The sequence below is a fragment of the Ciona robusta genome, chromosome 7 (assembly GCF_009617815.1).
Source record: "Ciona robusta chromosome 7, ASM961781v2".
Lineage (NCBI taxonomy): Eukaryota > Metazoa > Chordata > Ascidiacea > Phlebobranchia > Cionidae > Ciona > Ciona robusta.
The window spans coordinates 4,312,916-4,329,433 of record NC_143241.1 but is presented as its reverse complement, the minus strand read 5'-3'; the positions used below and the strand labels follow the sequence as shown (position 1 = coordinate 4,329,433).

The 16,518-nt window shown below is 34.0% G+C and overlaps 2 protein-coding genes across 2 annotated transcripts; both read right to left on the bottom strand.

The window, feature by feature from the left end:
• Positions 1 to 2,038: 2,038 nt before the first annotated feature.
• Positions 2,039 to 3,229, bottom strand: LOC149733967 (uncharacterized). Its single transcript, XM_089880750.1, has 3 exons — positions 2,944 to 3,229; positions 2,803 to 2,885; positions 2,039 to 2,717 (listed from the first exon to the last, which is right to left on the bottom strand). The coding sequence occupies exons 1-3, from the start codon at positions 3,201 to 3,203 to the stop codon at positions 2,560 to 2,562; spliced, it is 501 nt and encodes a 166-aa protein (XP_089736876.1). The 5' UTR covers positions 3,204 to 3,229; the 3' UTR covers positions 2,039 to 2,559.
• Positions 3,230 to 8,806: 5,577 nt separating this feature from the next.
• LOC149733966 (uncharacterized) lies at positions 8,807 to 10,269 on the bottom strand. Its single transcript, XM_089880751.1, has 3 exons — positions 9,711 to 10,269; positions 9,570 to 9,652; positions 8,807 to 9,485 (listed from the first exon to the last, which is right to left on the bottom strand). Exons 1-3 carry the CDS (start codon positions 9,968 to 9,970, stop codon positions 9,328 to 9,330), a joined length of 501 nt encoding a protein of 166 aa, XP_089736877.1. The 5' UTR covers positions 9,971 to 10,269; the 3' UTR covers positions 8,807 to 9,327.
• Positions 10,270 to 16,518: the final 6,249 nt, after the last annotated feature.

Here is a 16,518-nt window from a genome sequence, read left to right as displayed (position 1 = left end):
GATATCTGTAACCTTTGACTTTGCAATCCACTTCTTTCCAAATTGTAATAAGACAATCAATGGAGTGGTATCCATGATATGAATGACAATTTTCAGGATATACTAAAATGAAATGCAATAGTAGGACAACTTGCATCAATAGAAGTGCTATAAATATTGTACAAACCAATTCCGTAACATTCCAATCCTTTAACTTTATTTCCACCGTGAGCTTCAACTTGGACTAATTCAAAATTATCCAAAACTTGTCTGTATTTAGAATAGAACATACAGAAACTTGTAAAAATAACATTCAATGTTTACATACTCTACAGTCAGTAAATCCAAGGCCTCTGTTTCATTTGTTTCTAATTTAACTGGAGCTTTTGTTCCTTCACCTAAACAACCTTTCCATTCCCAGATTGTGGTAAGACATTCCACACTGTGTGGTCCGTAATATGTGTCACAATTGTCAGGAAAAACTAAGGAACAAATACATGTCTTTTAACGCATATACAGTAAAAAACGTACCGTTAAAATAAAACCCCATATAAAAAAACAACAATGTACCTAAGCCATAACAATTCAATTGATGATCATCATCTCCATTTTCGGCTGCTGATTTAACAGCTAACATATTTGCTTTTATTGCTCTGTAAACATAAATCACTTAATTGAAAAGGTAAATTATTTCAAAACCAAAACTTACGTCAAATTTGAGGTTTTTAAAGAATCACTATCGGCGGTGGTAAGGTTATTGGGAAATCTATAACCTTTCAATTTGCAATCCACTTCCTTCCAAATTGTGATGAGACAATCAATAGAGTGGGGTCCGTGATAAGAATCACAATTCTCAGGATAAACTAAAAGGTAATACAATAGTAGGGCAACATCCACCAATAGCAACGGTGGTAATAATGTACAAACCAATTCCGTAACATTCCAATCCTTTATTTTTGTCACCACCATGAGCTTCAACTTGAACTAATTCGAAATTATCCAAAACCTCACTAAAGTTGGAGTTAAAAATTTAGAAAAAAAAAAAAGTTAATTACATCAAAATACAGATAACTGCAAACAAACTTACTCTACAGTGAGCAAATCCACAGCTTCTTTATCAGCATGATCTAATTTAACTGGGGCTCTGGTTCCTTCATTTAAACAACCTTTCCATTCCCAGATGGTTGTAAGACATTGAACACTGTGTGGTCCGTAATATGTGTCACAGTTGTCGGGAAATACTAAAACAGGAGTAAAATCAATACCTTACTTACTGATTAGTTATTTGTAATACAATGAAAGAACAAAAATACCACAACTCAACTTACCTAAGCCATAACAATTTAACTGATGATCATCATTTCCGCCATCTGCTGCTAATTTTACACTTTCCATGTCTCCTCTGACATCACTGTAATAAAAACGTCATATATTGGATGCCTATATTATGTTTAAAAATTAGGCTCACGTCAAGTTCATGGATTTCAAAGCATCTGCATCAGCAGTTGTTAGATTGCCAGGATATCTGTAACCTTTGACTTTGCAATCCACTTCTTTCCAAATTGTAATAAGACAATCAATGGAGTGGTATCCATGATATGAATGACAATTTTCAGGATATGCTAAAATGAAATGCAATAGTAGGATAACTTGCATCAATAGAAGTGCTATAAACATTGTACAAACCAATTCCGTAACATTCCAATCCTTTAACTTTATTTCCACCGTGAGCTTCAACTTGGACTAATTCAAAATTATCCAAAACTTGTCTGTATTTAGAATAGAACATACAGAAACTTGTAAAAATAACATTCAATGTTTACATACTCTACAGTCAGTAAATCCAAGGCCTCTGTTTCATTTGTTTCTAATTTAACTGGAGCTTTTGTTCCTTCACCTAAACAACCTTTCCATTCCCAGATAGTGGTAAGACATTCCACACTGTGTGGTCCGTAATATGTGTCACAATTGTCAGGAAAAACTAAAGAACAAATACATGTCTTTTAACGCATACACAGTAAAAAACGTACCGTTAAAATAAAACCCCATTTAAAAAAACAACAATGTACCTAAGCCATAACAATTCAATTGATGATCATCATCTCCATTTTCGGCTGCTGATTTAACAGCTAACATATTTGCTTTTATTGCTCTGTAAACATAAATTACTTAATTGAAAAGGTAAATTATTTTAAAACCAAAACTTACGTCAAATTTGAGGTTTTTAAAGAATCACTATCGGCGGTGGTAAGGTTGTTGGGAAATCTATAACCTTTCAATTTGCAATCCACTTCCTTCCAAATTGTGATGAGACAATCAATAGAGTGGGGTCCGTGATAAGAATCACAATTCTCAGGATAAACTAAAAGGTAATACAATAGTAGGGCAACATCCACCAATAGCAACGGTGGTAATAATGTACAAACCAATTCCGTAACATTCCAATCCTTTATTTTTGTCACCACCATGAGCTTCAACTTGAACTAATTCGAAATTATCCAAAACCTCACTAAAGTTGGAGTTAAAAATTTAGGGAAAAAAAGGTTAATTACATCAAATTACAGATAACTGCAAACAAACTTACTCTACAGTGAGCAAATCCACAGCTTCTTTATCAGCATGATCTAATTTAACTGGGGCTTTGGTTCCTTTATTTAAACAACCTTTCCATTCCCAAATGGTTGTAAGACATTGAACACTGTGTGGTCCATAATATGTGTCACAATTGTCTGGAAATACTAAAATGGGAGTTAAAACAATACCTTGCTTACTGATTAGTTTTTTTGTAACACGCTGAAAAAACAAACATTCAAGTCAACTTACCCAAGCCATAACAATTTAACTGATGATCGTCATTTCCGCCATCTGCTGCTAATTTTACACTTTCCATGTTTTTCCTTACAGCCCTGTAAAAAAGCGCAATATATTTTGAAGGGGAATTTTAAATTAAAACACTGAACTCACGTCAAATTCATAAATTTCAGAGCATCAGCACCAGCAGTGGTCAGGTTGCTAGGGTATCTATAACCTTTGACTTTGCAATCCACTTCTTCCCAAATTGTGATGAGACAGTCAATAGAATGAGGTCCGTGGTAAGAATAACAATTTTCAGGATAAACTGGAAGATAACACAATAGTAGGACAACATCCACCAATAGCAACGGTGGTAATAATGTACAAACCAATTCCATAACATTCCAATCCTTTATCTTTGTCACCACCATGAGCTTCGACTTGAACTAATTCGAAATTATCCAAAACCTCACTAAAGTTGGAGTTAAAAATTTAGGAAAAAAAAAGGTTAATTACATCAAAATACAGATAACTGCAAACAAACTTACTCTACAGTGAGCAAATCCACAGCTTCTTTATCAGCATGATCTAATTTAACTGGGGCTCTGGTTCCTTCATTTAAACAACCTTTCCATTCCCAGATGGTTGTAAGACATTGAACACTGTGTGGTCCGTAATATGTGTCACAGTTGTCGGGAAATACTAAAACAGGAGTAAAATCAATACCTTACTTACTGATTAGTTCTTTGTAATACAATGAAAAAACAAAAATACCACAACTCAACTTACCCAAGCCATAACAATTTAACTGATGATCATCATTTCCGCCATCTGCTGCTAATTTTACACTTTCCATATCTCCTCTGACAGCACTGTAATAAAAACGTCATATATTGGATGCCTATATTATGTTTAAAAATTAGGCTCACGTCAAGTTCATGGATTTCAAAGCATCTGCATCAGCAGTTGTTAGATTGCCAGGATATCTGTAACCTTTGACTTTGCAATCCACTTCTTTCCAAATTGTAATAAGACAATCAATGGAGTGGTATCCATGATATGAATGACAATTTTCAGGATATACTAAAATGAAATGCAATAGTAGGACAACTTGCATCAATAGAAGTGCTATAAAAATATTGTACAAACCAATTCCGTAACATTCCAATCCTTTAACTTTATTTCCACCGTGAGCTTCAACTTGGACTAATTCAAAATTATCCAAAACTTGTCTGTATTTAGAATAGAACATACAGAAACTTGTAAAAATAACATTCAATGTTTACATACTCTACAGTCAGTAAATCCAAGGCCTCTGTTTCGTTTGTTTCTAATTTAACTGGAGCTTTTGTTCCTTCACCTAAACAACCTTTCCATTCCCAGATTGTGGTAAGACATTCCACACTGTGTGGTCCGTAATATGTGTCACAATTGTCAGGAAAAACTAAGGAACAAATACATGTCTTTTAACGTATATACAGTAAAAAACGTACCGTTAAAATAAAACCCCATTTTAAAAAAAAAACAATGTACCTAAGCCATAACAATTCAATTGATGATCATCATCTCCATTTTCGGCCGCTGATTTAACAGCTAACATATTTGCTTTTATTGCTCTGTAAACATAAATTACTTAATTGAAAAGGTAAATTATTTTAAAACCAAAACTTACGTCAAATTTGAGGTTTTTAAAGAATCACTATCGGCGGTGGTAAGGTTATTGGGAAATCTATAACCTTTCAATTTGCAATCCACTTCCTTCCAAATTGTGATGAGACAATCAATAGAGTGGGGTCCGTGATAAGAATCACAATTCTCAGGATAAACTAAAAGGTAATACAATAGTAGGGCAACATCCACCAATAGCAACGGTGGTAATAATGTACAAACCAATTCCGTAACATTCCAATCCTTTATTTTTGTCACCACCATGAGCTTCAACTTGAACTAATTCGAAATTATCCAAAACCTCACTAAAGTTGGAGTTAAAAATTTAGGAAAAAAAAAAGTTAATTACATCAAAATACAGATAACTGCAAACAAACTTACTCTACAGTGAGCAAATCCACAGCTTCTTTATCAGCATGATCCAATTTAACTGGGGCTTTGGTTCCTTTATTTAAACAACCTTTCCATTCCCAAATGGTTGTAAGACATTGAACACTGTGTGGTCCATAATATGTGTCACAATTGTCTGGAAATACTAAAATGGGAGTTAAAACAATACCTTGCTTACTGATTAGTTCTTTGTAATACGCTGAAAAAACAAACATACAAGTCAACTTACCCAAGCCATAACAATTTAACTGATGATCGTCATTTCCACCATCTGCTGCTAATTTTACACTTTCCATGTTTTTTCTAACAGCTCTGTAAAAAAGTGCAATATATTTTGAAGGGGAATTTTAAATTAAAACACTGAACTCACGTCAAATTCATAAATTTCAGAGCATCAGCACCAGCAGTGGTCAGGTTGCTAGGGTATCTATAACCTTTGACTTTGCAATCCACTTCTTCCCAAATTGTGATGAGACAGTCAATAGAATGAGGTCCGTGGTAAGAATAACAATTTTCAGGATAAACTGGAAGATAACACAATAGTAGGACAACATTCACCAATAGCAACGGTGGTAATAATGTACAAACCAATTCCGTAACATTCCAATCCTTTATTTTTGTCACCACCATGAGCTTCAACTTGAACTAATTCGAAATTATCCAAAACCTCACTAAAGTTGGAGTTAAAAATTTAGAAAAAAAAAAAGTTAATTACATCAAAATACAGATAACTGCAAACAAACTTACTCTACAGTGAGCAAATCCACAGCTTCTTTATCAGCATGATCTAATTTAACTGGGGCTCTGGTTCCTTCATTTAAACAACCTTTCCATTCCCAGATGGTTGTAAGACATTGAACACTGTGTGGTCCGTAATATGTGTCACAGTTGTCGGGAAATACTAAAACAGGAGTAAAATCAATACCTTACTTACTGATTAGTTATTTGTAATACAATGAAAGAACAAAAATACCACAACTCAACTTACCTAAGCCATAACAATTTAACTGATGATCATCATTTCCGCCATCTGCTGCTAATTTTACACTTTCCATGTCTCCTCTGACAGCACTGTAATAAAAACGTCATATATTGGATGCCTATATTATGTTTAAAAATTAGGCTCACGTCAAGTTCATGGATTTCAAAGCATCTGCATCAGCAGTTGTTAGATTGCCAGGATATCTGTAACCTTTGACTTTGCAATCCACTTCTTTCCAAATTGTAATAAGACAATCAATGGAGTGGTATCCATGATATGAATGACAATTTTCAGGATATGCTAAAATGAAATGCAATAGTAGGACAACTTGCATCAATAGAAGTGCTATAAACATTGTACAAACCAATTCCGTAACATTCCAATCCTTTAACTTTATTTCCACCGTGAGCTTCAACTTGGACTAATTCAAAATTATCCAAAACTTGTCTGTATTTAAAATAGAACATACAGAAACTTGTAAAAATAACATCCAATGTTTACATACTCTACAGTCAGTAAATCCAAGGCCTCTGTTTCATTTGTTTCTAATTTAACTGGAGCTTTTGTTCCTTCACCTAAACAACCTTTCCATTCCCAGATAGTGGTAAGACATTCCACACTGTGTGGTCCGTAATATGTGTCACAATTGTCAGGAAAAACTAAAGAACAAATACATGTCTTTTAACGCATATACAGTAAAAAACGTACCGTTAAAATAAAACCCCATTTAAAAAAACAACAATGTACCTAAGCCATAACAATTCAATTGATGATCATCATCTCCATTTTCGGCTGCTGATTTAACAGCTAACATATTTGTTTTTATTGCTCTGTAAACATAAATCACTTAATTGAAAAGGTAAATTATTTTAAAACCAAAACTTACGTCAAATTTGAGGTTTTTAAAGAATCACTATCGGCGGTGGTAAGGTTGTTGGGAAATCTATAACCTTTCAATTTGCAATCCACTTCCTTCCAAATTGTGATGAGACAATCAATAGAGTGGGGTCCGTGATAAGAATCACAATTCTCAGGATAAACTAAAAGGTAATACAATAGTAGGGCAACATCCACCAATAGCAACGGTGGTAATAATGTACAAACCAATTCCGTAACATTCCAATCCTTTATTTTTGTCACCACCATGAGCTTCAACTTGAACTAATTCGAAATTATCCAAAACCTCACTAAAGTTGGAGTTAAAAATTTAGGGAAAAAAAGGTTAATTACATCAAATTACAGATAACTGCAAACAAACTTACTCTACAGTGAGCAAATCCACAGCTTCTTTATCAGCATGATCTAATTTAACTGGGGCTTTGGTTCCTTTATTTAAACAACCTTTCCATTCCCAAATGGTTGTAAGACATTGAACACTGTGTGGTCCATAATATGTGTCACAATTGTCTGGAAATACTAAAATGGGAGTTAAAACAATACCTTGCTTACTGATTAGTTTTTTTGTAACACGCTGAAAAAACAAACATTCAAGTCAACTTACCCAAGCCATAACAATTTAACTGATGATCGTCATTTCCGCCATCTGCTGCTAATTTTACACTTCCCATGTTTTTCCTTACAGCCCTGTAAAAAAGCGCAATATATTTTGAAGGGGAATTTTAAATTAAAACACTGAACTCACGTCAAATTCATAAATTTCAGAGCATCAGCACCAGCAGTGGTCAGGTTGCTAGGGTATCTATAACCTTTGACTTTGCAATCCACTTCTTCCCAAATTGTGATGAGACAGTCAATAGAATGAGGTCCGTGGTAAGAATAACAATTTTCAGGATAAACTGGAAGATAACACAATAGTAGGACAACATCCACCAATAGCAACGGTGGTAATAATGTACAAACCAATTCCATAACATTCCAATCCTTTATCTTTGTCACCACCATGAGCTTCGACTTGAACTAATTCGAAATTATCCAAAACCTCACTAAAGTTGGAGTTAACATTTTAGGAAAATAAAAGGTTAATTACATCAAATTACAGATAACTGCAAACAAACTTACTCTACAGTGAGCAAATCCACAGCTTCTTTATCAGCATGATCTAATTTAACTGGGGCTCTGGTTCCTTCATTTAAACAACCTTTCCATTCCCAGATGGTTGTAAGACATTGAACACTGTGTGGTCCGTAATATGTGTCACAGTTGTCGGGAAATACTAAAACAGGAGTAAAATCAATACCTTACTTACTGATTAGTTCTTTGTAATACAATGAAAAAACAAAAATACCACAACTCAACTTACCCAAGCCATAACAATTTAACTGATGATCATCATTTCCGCCATCTGCTGCTAATTTTACACTTTCCATATCTCCTCTGACAGCACTGTAATAAAAACGTCATATATTGGATGCCTATATTATGTTTAAAAATTAGGCTCACGTCAAGTTCATGGATTTCAAAGCATCTGCATCAGCAGTTGTTAGATTGCCAGGATATCTGTAACCTTTGACTTTGCAATCCACTTCTTTCCAAATTGTAATAAGACAATCAATGGAGTGGTATCGATGATATGAATGACAATTTTCAGGATATACTAAAATGAAATGCAATAGTAGGACAACTTGCATCAATAGAAGTGCTATAAAAATATTGTACAAACCAATTCCGTAACATTCCAATCCTTTAACTTTATTTCCACCGTGAGCTTCAACTTGGACTAATTCAAAATTATCCAAAACTTGTCTGTATTTAGAATAGAACATACAGAAACTTGTAAAAATAACATTCAATGTTTACATACTCTACAGTCAGTAAATCCAAGGCCTCTGTTTCATTTGTTTCTAATTTAACTGGAGCTTTTGTTCCTTCACCTAAACAACCTTTCCATTCCCAGATTGTGGTAAGACATTCCACACTGTGTGGTCCGTAATATGTGTCACAATTGTCAGGAAAAACTAAGGAACAAATACATGTCTTTTAACGTATATACAGTAAAAAACATACCATTAAAATAAAACCCCATTTAAAAAAAACAACAATGTACCTAAGCCATAACAATTCAATTGATGATCATCATCTCCATTTTCGGCTGCTGATTTAACAGCTAACATATTTGCTTTTATTGCGCTGTAAACATAAATTACTTAATTGAAAAGGTAAATTATTTTAAAACCAAAACTTACGTCAAATTTGAGGTTTTTAAAGAATCACTATCGGCGGTGGTAAGGTTATTGGGAAATCTATAACCTTTCAATTTGCAATCCACTTCCTTCCAAATTGTGATGAGACAATCAATAGAGTGGGGTCCGTGATAAGAATCACAATTCTCAGGATAAACTAAAAGGTAATACAATAGTAGGGCAACATCCACCAATAGCAATGGTGGTAATAATGTACAAACCAATTCCGTAACATTCCAATCCTTTATTTTTGTCACCACCATGAGCTTCAACTTGAACTAATTCGAAATTATCCAAAACCTCACTAAAGTTGGAGTTAAAAATTTAGGAAAAAAAAGGTTAATTACATCAAAATACAGATAACTGCAAACAAACTTACTCTACAGTGAGCAAATCCACAGCTTCTTTATCAGCATGATCCAATTTAACTGGGGCTTTGGTTCCTTTATTTAAACAACCTTTCCATTCCCAAATGGTTGTAAGACATTGAACACTGTGTGGTCCATAATATGTGTCACAATTGTCTGGAAATACTAAAATGGGAGTTGAAACAATACCTTGCTTACTGATTAGTTCTTTGTAATACGCTGAAAAAACAAACATACAAGTCAACTTACCCAAGCCATAACAATTTAACTGATGATCGTCATTTCCACCATCTGCTGCTAATTTTACACTTTCCATGTTTTTTCTTACAGCTCTGTAAAAAAGTGCAATATATATTGAAGGGGAATTTTAAATTAAAACACTGAACTCACGTCAAATTCATAAATTTCAGAGCATCAGCACCAGCAGTGGTCAGGTTGCTAGGGTATCTATAACCTTTGACTTTGCAATCCACTTCTTCCCAAATTGTGATGAGACAGTCAATAGAATGAGGTCCGTGGTAAGAATAACAATTTTCAGGATAAACTGGAAGATAACACAATAGTAGGACAACATTCACCAATAGCAACGGTGGTAATAATGTACAAACCAATTCCATAACATTCCAATCCTTTATCTTTGTCACCACCATGAGCTTCGACTTGAACTAATTCGAAATTATCCAAAACCTCACTAAAGTTGGAGTTAACATTTTAGGAAAATAAAAGGTTAATTACATCAAATTACAGATAACTGCAAACAAACTTACTCTACAGTGAGCAAATCCACAGCTTCTTTATCAGCATGATCTAATTTAACTGGGGCTCTGGTTCCTTCATTTAAACAACCTTTCCATTCCCAGATGGTTGTAAGACATTGAACACTGTGTGGTCCGTAATATGTGTCACAGTTGTCGGGAAATACTAAAACAGGAGTAAAATCAATACCTTACTTACTGATTAGTTCTTTGTAATACAATGAAAAAAAAAAAATACCACAACTCAACTTACCCAAGCCATAACAATTTAACTGATGATCATCATTTCCGCCATCTGCTGCTAATTTTACACTTTCCATATCTCCTCTGACAGCACTGTAATAAAAACGTCATATATTGGATGCCTATATTATGTTTAAAAATTAGGCTCACGTCAAGTTCATGGATTTCAAAGCATCTGCATCAGCAGTTGTTAGATTGCCAGGATATCTGTAACCTTTGACTTTGCAATCCACTTCTTTCCAAATTGTAATAAGACAATCAATGGAGTGGTATCCATGATATGAATGACAATTTTCAGGATATACTAAAATGAAATGCAATAGTAGGACAACTTGCATCAATAGAAGTGCTATAAACATTGTACAAACCAATTCCGTAACATTCCAATCCTTTAACTTTATTTCCACCGTGAGCTTCAACTTGGACTAATTCAAAATTATCCAAAACTTGTCTGTATTTAAATAGAACATACAGAAACTTGTAAAAATAACATTCAATGTTTACATACTCTACAGTCAGTAAATCCAAGGCCTCTGTTTCATTTGTTTCTAATTTAACTGGAGCTTTTGTTCCTTCACCTAAACAACCTTTCCATTCCCAGATAGTGGTAAGACATTCCACACTGTGTGGTCCGTAATATGTGTCACAATTGTCAGGAAAAACTAAGAACAAATACATGTCTTTTAACGCATATACAGTAAAAAACGTACCGTTAAAATAAAACCCCATTTAAAAAAAACAACAATGTACCTAAGCCATAACAATTCAATTGATGATCATCATCTCCATTTTCGGCTGCTGATTTAACAGCTAACATATTTGCTTTTATTGCTCTGTAAACATAAATACTTAATTGAAAAGGTAAATTATTTAAAACCAAAACTTACGTCAAATTTGAGGTTTTTAAAGAATCACTATCGGCGGTGGTAAGGTTGTTGGGAAATCTATAACCTTTCAATTTGCAATCCACTTCCTTCCAAATTGTGATGAGACAATCAATAGAGTGGGGTCCGTGATAAGAATCACAATTCTCAGGATAAACTAAAAGGTAATACAATAGTAGGGCAACATCCACCAATAGCAACGGTGGTAATAATGTACAAACCAATTCCGTAACATTCCAATCCTTTATTTTTGTCACCACCATGAGCTTCAACTTGAACTAATTCGAAATTATCCAAAACCTCACTAAAGTTGGAGTTAAAAATTTAGGGAAAAAAAGGTTAATTACATCAAATTACAGATAACTGCAAACAAACTTACTCTACAGTGAGCAAATCCACAGCTTCTTTATCAGCATGATCCAATTTAACTGGGGCTTTGGTTCCTTTATTTAAACAACCTTTCCATTCCCAAATGGTTGTAAGACATTGAACACTGTGTGGTCCATAATATGTGTCACAATTGTCTGGAAATACTAAAATGGGAGTTAAAACAATACCTTGCTTACTGATTAGTTCTTTGTAATACGCTGAAAAAACAAACATACAAGTCAACTTACCCAAGCCATAACAATTTAACTGATGATCGTCATTTCCATCTGCTGCTAATTTTACACTTTCCATGTTTTTCTTACAGCTCTGTAAAAAAGTGCAATATATTTTGAAGGGGAATTTTAAATTAAAACACTGAACTCACGTCAAATTCATAAATTTCAGAGCATCAGCACCAGCAGTGGTCAGGTTGCTAGGGTATCTATAACCTTTGACTTTGCAATCCACTTCTTCCCAAATTGTGATGAGACAGTCAATAGAATGAGGTCCGTGGTAAGAATAACAATTTTCAGGATAAACTGGAAGATAACACAATAGTAGGACAACATTCACCAATAGCAACGGTGGTAATAATGTACAAACCAATTCCATAACATTCCAATCCTTTATCTTTGTCACCACCATGAGCTTCGACTTGAACTAATTCGAAATTATCCAAAACCTCACTAAAGTTGGAGTTAACATTTTAGGAAAATAAAAGGTTAATTACATCAAATTACAGATAACTGCAAACAAACTTACTCTACAGTGAGCAAATCCACAGCTTCTTTATCAGCATGATCTAATTTAACTGGGGCTCTGGTTCCTTCATTTAAACAACCTTTCCATTCCCAGATGGTTGTAAGACATTGAACACTGTGTGGTCCGTAATATGTGTCACAGTTGTCAGGAAATACTAAAACAGGAGTAAAATCAATACCTTACTTACTGATTAGTTCTTTGTAATACAATGAAAAAACAAAAATACCACAACTCAACTTACCCAAGCCATAACAATTTAACTGATGATCATCATTTCCGCCATCTGCTGCTAATTTTACACTTTCCATATCTCCTCTGACAGCACTGTAATAAAAACGTCATATATTGGATGCCTATATTATGTTTAAAAATTAGGCTCACGTCAAGTTCATGGATTTCAAAGCATCTGCATCAGCAGTTGTTAGATTGCCAGGATATCTGTAACCTTTGACTTTGCAATCCACTTCTTTCCAAATTGTAATAAGACAATCAATGGAGTGGTATCCATGATATGAATGACAATTTTCAGGATATACTAAAATGAAATGCAATAGTAGGACAACTTGCATCAATAGAAGTGCTATAAACATTGTACAAACCAATTCCGTAACATTCCAATCCTTTAACTTTATTTCCACCGTGAGCTTCAACTTGGACTAATTCAAAAATTATCCAAAACTTGTCTGTATTTAGAATAGAACATACAGAAACTTGTAAAAATAACATTCAATGTTTACATACTCTACAGTCAGTAAATCCAAGGCCTCTGTTTCATTTGTTTCTAATTTAACTGGAGCTTTTGTTCCTTCACCTAAACAACCTTTCCATTCCCAGATAGTGGTAAGACATTCCACACTGTGTGGTCCGTAATATGTGTCACAATTGTCAGGAAAAACTAAAGAACAAATACATGTCTTTTAACGCATATACAGTAAAAAACGTACCGTTAAAATAAAACCCCATTTAAAAAAAAACAATGTACCTAAGCCATAACAATTCAATTGATGATCATCATCTCCATTTTCGGCTGCTGATTTAACAGCTAACATATTTGTTTTTATTGCTCTGTAAACATAAATCACTTAATTGAAAAGGTAAATTATTTCAAAACCAAAACTTACGTCAAATTTGAGGTTTTTAAAGAATCACTATCGGCGGTGGTAAGGTTGTTGGGAAATCTATAACCTTTCAATTTGCAATCCACTTCCTTCCAAATTGTGATGAGACAATCAATAGAGTGGGGTCCGTGATAAGAATCACAATTCTCAGGATAAACTAAAAGGTAATACAATAGTAGGGCAACATCCACCAATAGCAACGGTGGTAATAATGTACAAACCAATTCCGTAACATTCCAATCCTTTATTTTTGTCACCACCATGAGCTTCAACTTGAACTAATTCGAAATTATCCAAAACCTCACTAAAGTTGGAGTTAAAAATTTAGGAAAAAAAAAGGTTAATTACATCAAATTACAGATAACTGCAAACAAACTTACTCTACAGTGAGCAAATCCACAGCTTCTTTATCAGCATGATCAATTTAACTGGGGCTTTGGTTCCTTTATTTAAACAACCTTTCCATTCCCAAATGGTTGTAAGACATTGAACACTGTGTGGTCCATAATATGTGTCACAATTGTCTGGAAATACTAAAATGGGAGTTAAAACAATACCTTGCTTACTGATTAGTTTTTTGTAACACGCTGAAAAAACAAACATACAAGTCAACTTACCCAAGCCATAACAATTTAACTGATGATCGTCATTTCCACCATCTGCTGCTAATTTTACACTTTCCATGTTTTTCTTACAGCTCTGTAAAAAAGTGCAATATATTTTGAAGGGGAATTTTAAATTAAAACACTGAACTCACGTCAAATTCATAAATTTCAGAGCATCAGCACCAGCAGTGGTCAGGTTGCTAGGGTATCTATAACCTTTGACTTTGCAATCCACTTCTTCCCAAATTGTGATGAGACAGTCAATAGAATGAGGTCCGTGGTAAGAATAACAATTTTCAGGATAAACTGGAAGATAACACAATAGTAGGACAACATTCACCAATAGCAACGGTGGTAATAATGTACAAACCAATTCCATAACATTCCAATCCTTTATCTTTGTCACCACCATGAGCTTCGACTTGAACTAATTCGAAATTATCCAAAACCTCACTAAAGTTGGAGTTAACATTTTAGGAAAATAAAAGGTTAATTACATCAAATTACAGATAACTGCAAACAAACTTACTCTACAGTGAGCAAATCCACAGCTTCTTTATCAGCATGATCTAATTTAACTGGGGCTCTGGTTCCTTCATTTAAACAACCTTTCCATTCCCAGATGGTTGTAAGACATTGAACACTGTGTGGTCCGTAATATGTGTCACAGTTGTCGGGAAATACTAAAACAGGAGTAAAATCAATACCTTACTTACTGATTAGTTTCTTTGTAATACAATGAAAAAAACAAAAATACCACAACTCAACTTACCCAAGCCATAACAATTTAACTGATGATCATCATTTCCGCCATCTGCTGCTAATTTTACACTTTCCATATCTCCTCTGACAGCACTGTAATAAAAACGTCATATATTGGATGCCTATATTATGTTTAAAAATTAGGCTCACGTCAAGTTCATGGATTTCAAAGCATCTGCATCAGCAGTTGTTAGATTGCCAGGATATCTGTAACCTTTGACTTTGCAATCCACTTCTTTCCAAATTGTAATAAGACAATCAATGGAGTGGTATCCATGATATGAATGACAATTTTCAGGATATACTAAAATGAAATGCAATAGTAGGACAACTTGCATCAATAGAAGTGCTATAAACATTGTACAAACCAATTCCGTAACATTCCAATCCTTTAACTTTATTTCCACCGTGAGCTTCAACTTGGACTAATTCAAAATTATCCAAAACTTGTCTGTATTTAGAATAGAACATACAGAAACTTGTAAAAATAACATTCAATGTTTACATACTCTACAGTCAGTAAATCCAAGGCCTCTGTTTCATTTGTTTCTAATTTAACTGGAGCTTTTGTTCCTTCACCTAAACAACCTTTCCATTCCCAGATTGTGGTAAGACATTCCACACTGTGTGGTCCGTAATATGTGTCACAATTGTCAGGAAAAACTAAGGAACAAATACATGTCTTTTAACGTATATACAGTAAAAAAACGTACCGTTAAAATAAAACCCCATTTAAAAAAACAACAATGTACCTAAGCCATAACAATTCAATTGATGATCATCATCTCCATTTTCGGCTGCTGATTTAACAGCTAACATATTTGTTTTTATTGCTCTGTAAACATAAATCACTTAATTGAAAAGGTAAATTATTTTAAAACCAAAACTTACGTCAAATTTGAGGTTTTTAAAGAATCACTATCGGCGGTGGTAAGGTTGTTGGGAAATCTATAACCTTTCAATTTGCAATCCACTTCCTTCCAAATTGTGATGAGACAATCAATAGAGTGGGGTCCGTGATAAGAATCACAATTCTCAGGATAAACTAAAAGGTAATACAATAGTAGGGCAACATCCACCAATAGCAACGGTGGTAATAATGTACAAACCAATTCCGTAACATTCCAATCCTTTATTTTTGTCACCACCATGAGCTCAACTTGAACTAATTCGAAATTATCCAAAACCTCACTAAAGTTGGAGTTAAAAATTTAGGAAAAAAAAAGGTTAATTACATCAAAATACAGATAACTGCAAACAAACTTACTCTACAGTGAGCAAATCCACAGCTTCTTTATCAGCATGATCCAATTTAACTGGGGCTTTGGTTCCTTTATTTAAACAACCTTTCCATTCCCAAATGGTTGTAAGACATTGAACACTGTGTGGTCCATAATATGTGTCACAATTGTCTGGAAATACTAAAATGGGAGTTAAAACAATACCTTGCTTACTGATTAGTTCTTTGTAATACGCTGAAAAAACAAACATACAAGTCAACTTACCCAAGCCATAACAATTTAACTGATGATCGTCATTTCCACCATCTGCTGCTAATTTTACACTTTCCATGTTTTTCTTACAGCTCTGTAAAAAAGTGCAATATATTTTGAAGGGAATTTTAAATTAAAACACTGAACTCACGTCAAATTCATAAATTTCAGAGCATCAGCACCAGCAGTGGTCAGGTTGCTAGGTAT

Bases quoted from the DNA above. Each gene is read 5' to 3' on its own strand.
- LOC149733967 (XM_089880750.1), bottom strand. From the start codon at position 3,203: ATGGTGGTGACAAAGATAAAGGATTGGAATGTTATGGAATTGGTTTGT. The intron at 2,886-2,943 runs GTGAGTTCAGTG...GCTTTTTTACAG, and splicing joins CTGAAATTTATGAATTTGAC to GGCTGTAAGGAAAAACATGG. The intron at 2,718-2,802 runs GTAAGTTGACTT...CTCCCATTTTAG, and splicing joins GTTAAATTGTTATGGCTTGG to TATTTCCAGACAATTGTGAC.
- LOC149733966 (XM_089880751.1), bottom strand. From the start codon at position 9,970: ATGGTGGTGACAAAGATAAAGGATTGGAATGTTATGGAATTGGTTTGT. The intron at 9,653-9,710 runs GTGAGTTCAGTG...ACTTTTTTACAG, and splicing joins CTGAAATTTATGAATTTGAC to AGCTGTAAGAAAAAACATGG. The intron at 9,486-9,569 runs GTAAGTTGACTT...CTCCCATTTTAG, and splicing joins GTTAAATTGTTATGGCTTGG to TATTTCCAGACAATTGTGAC.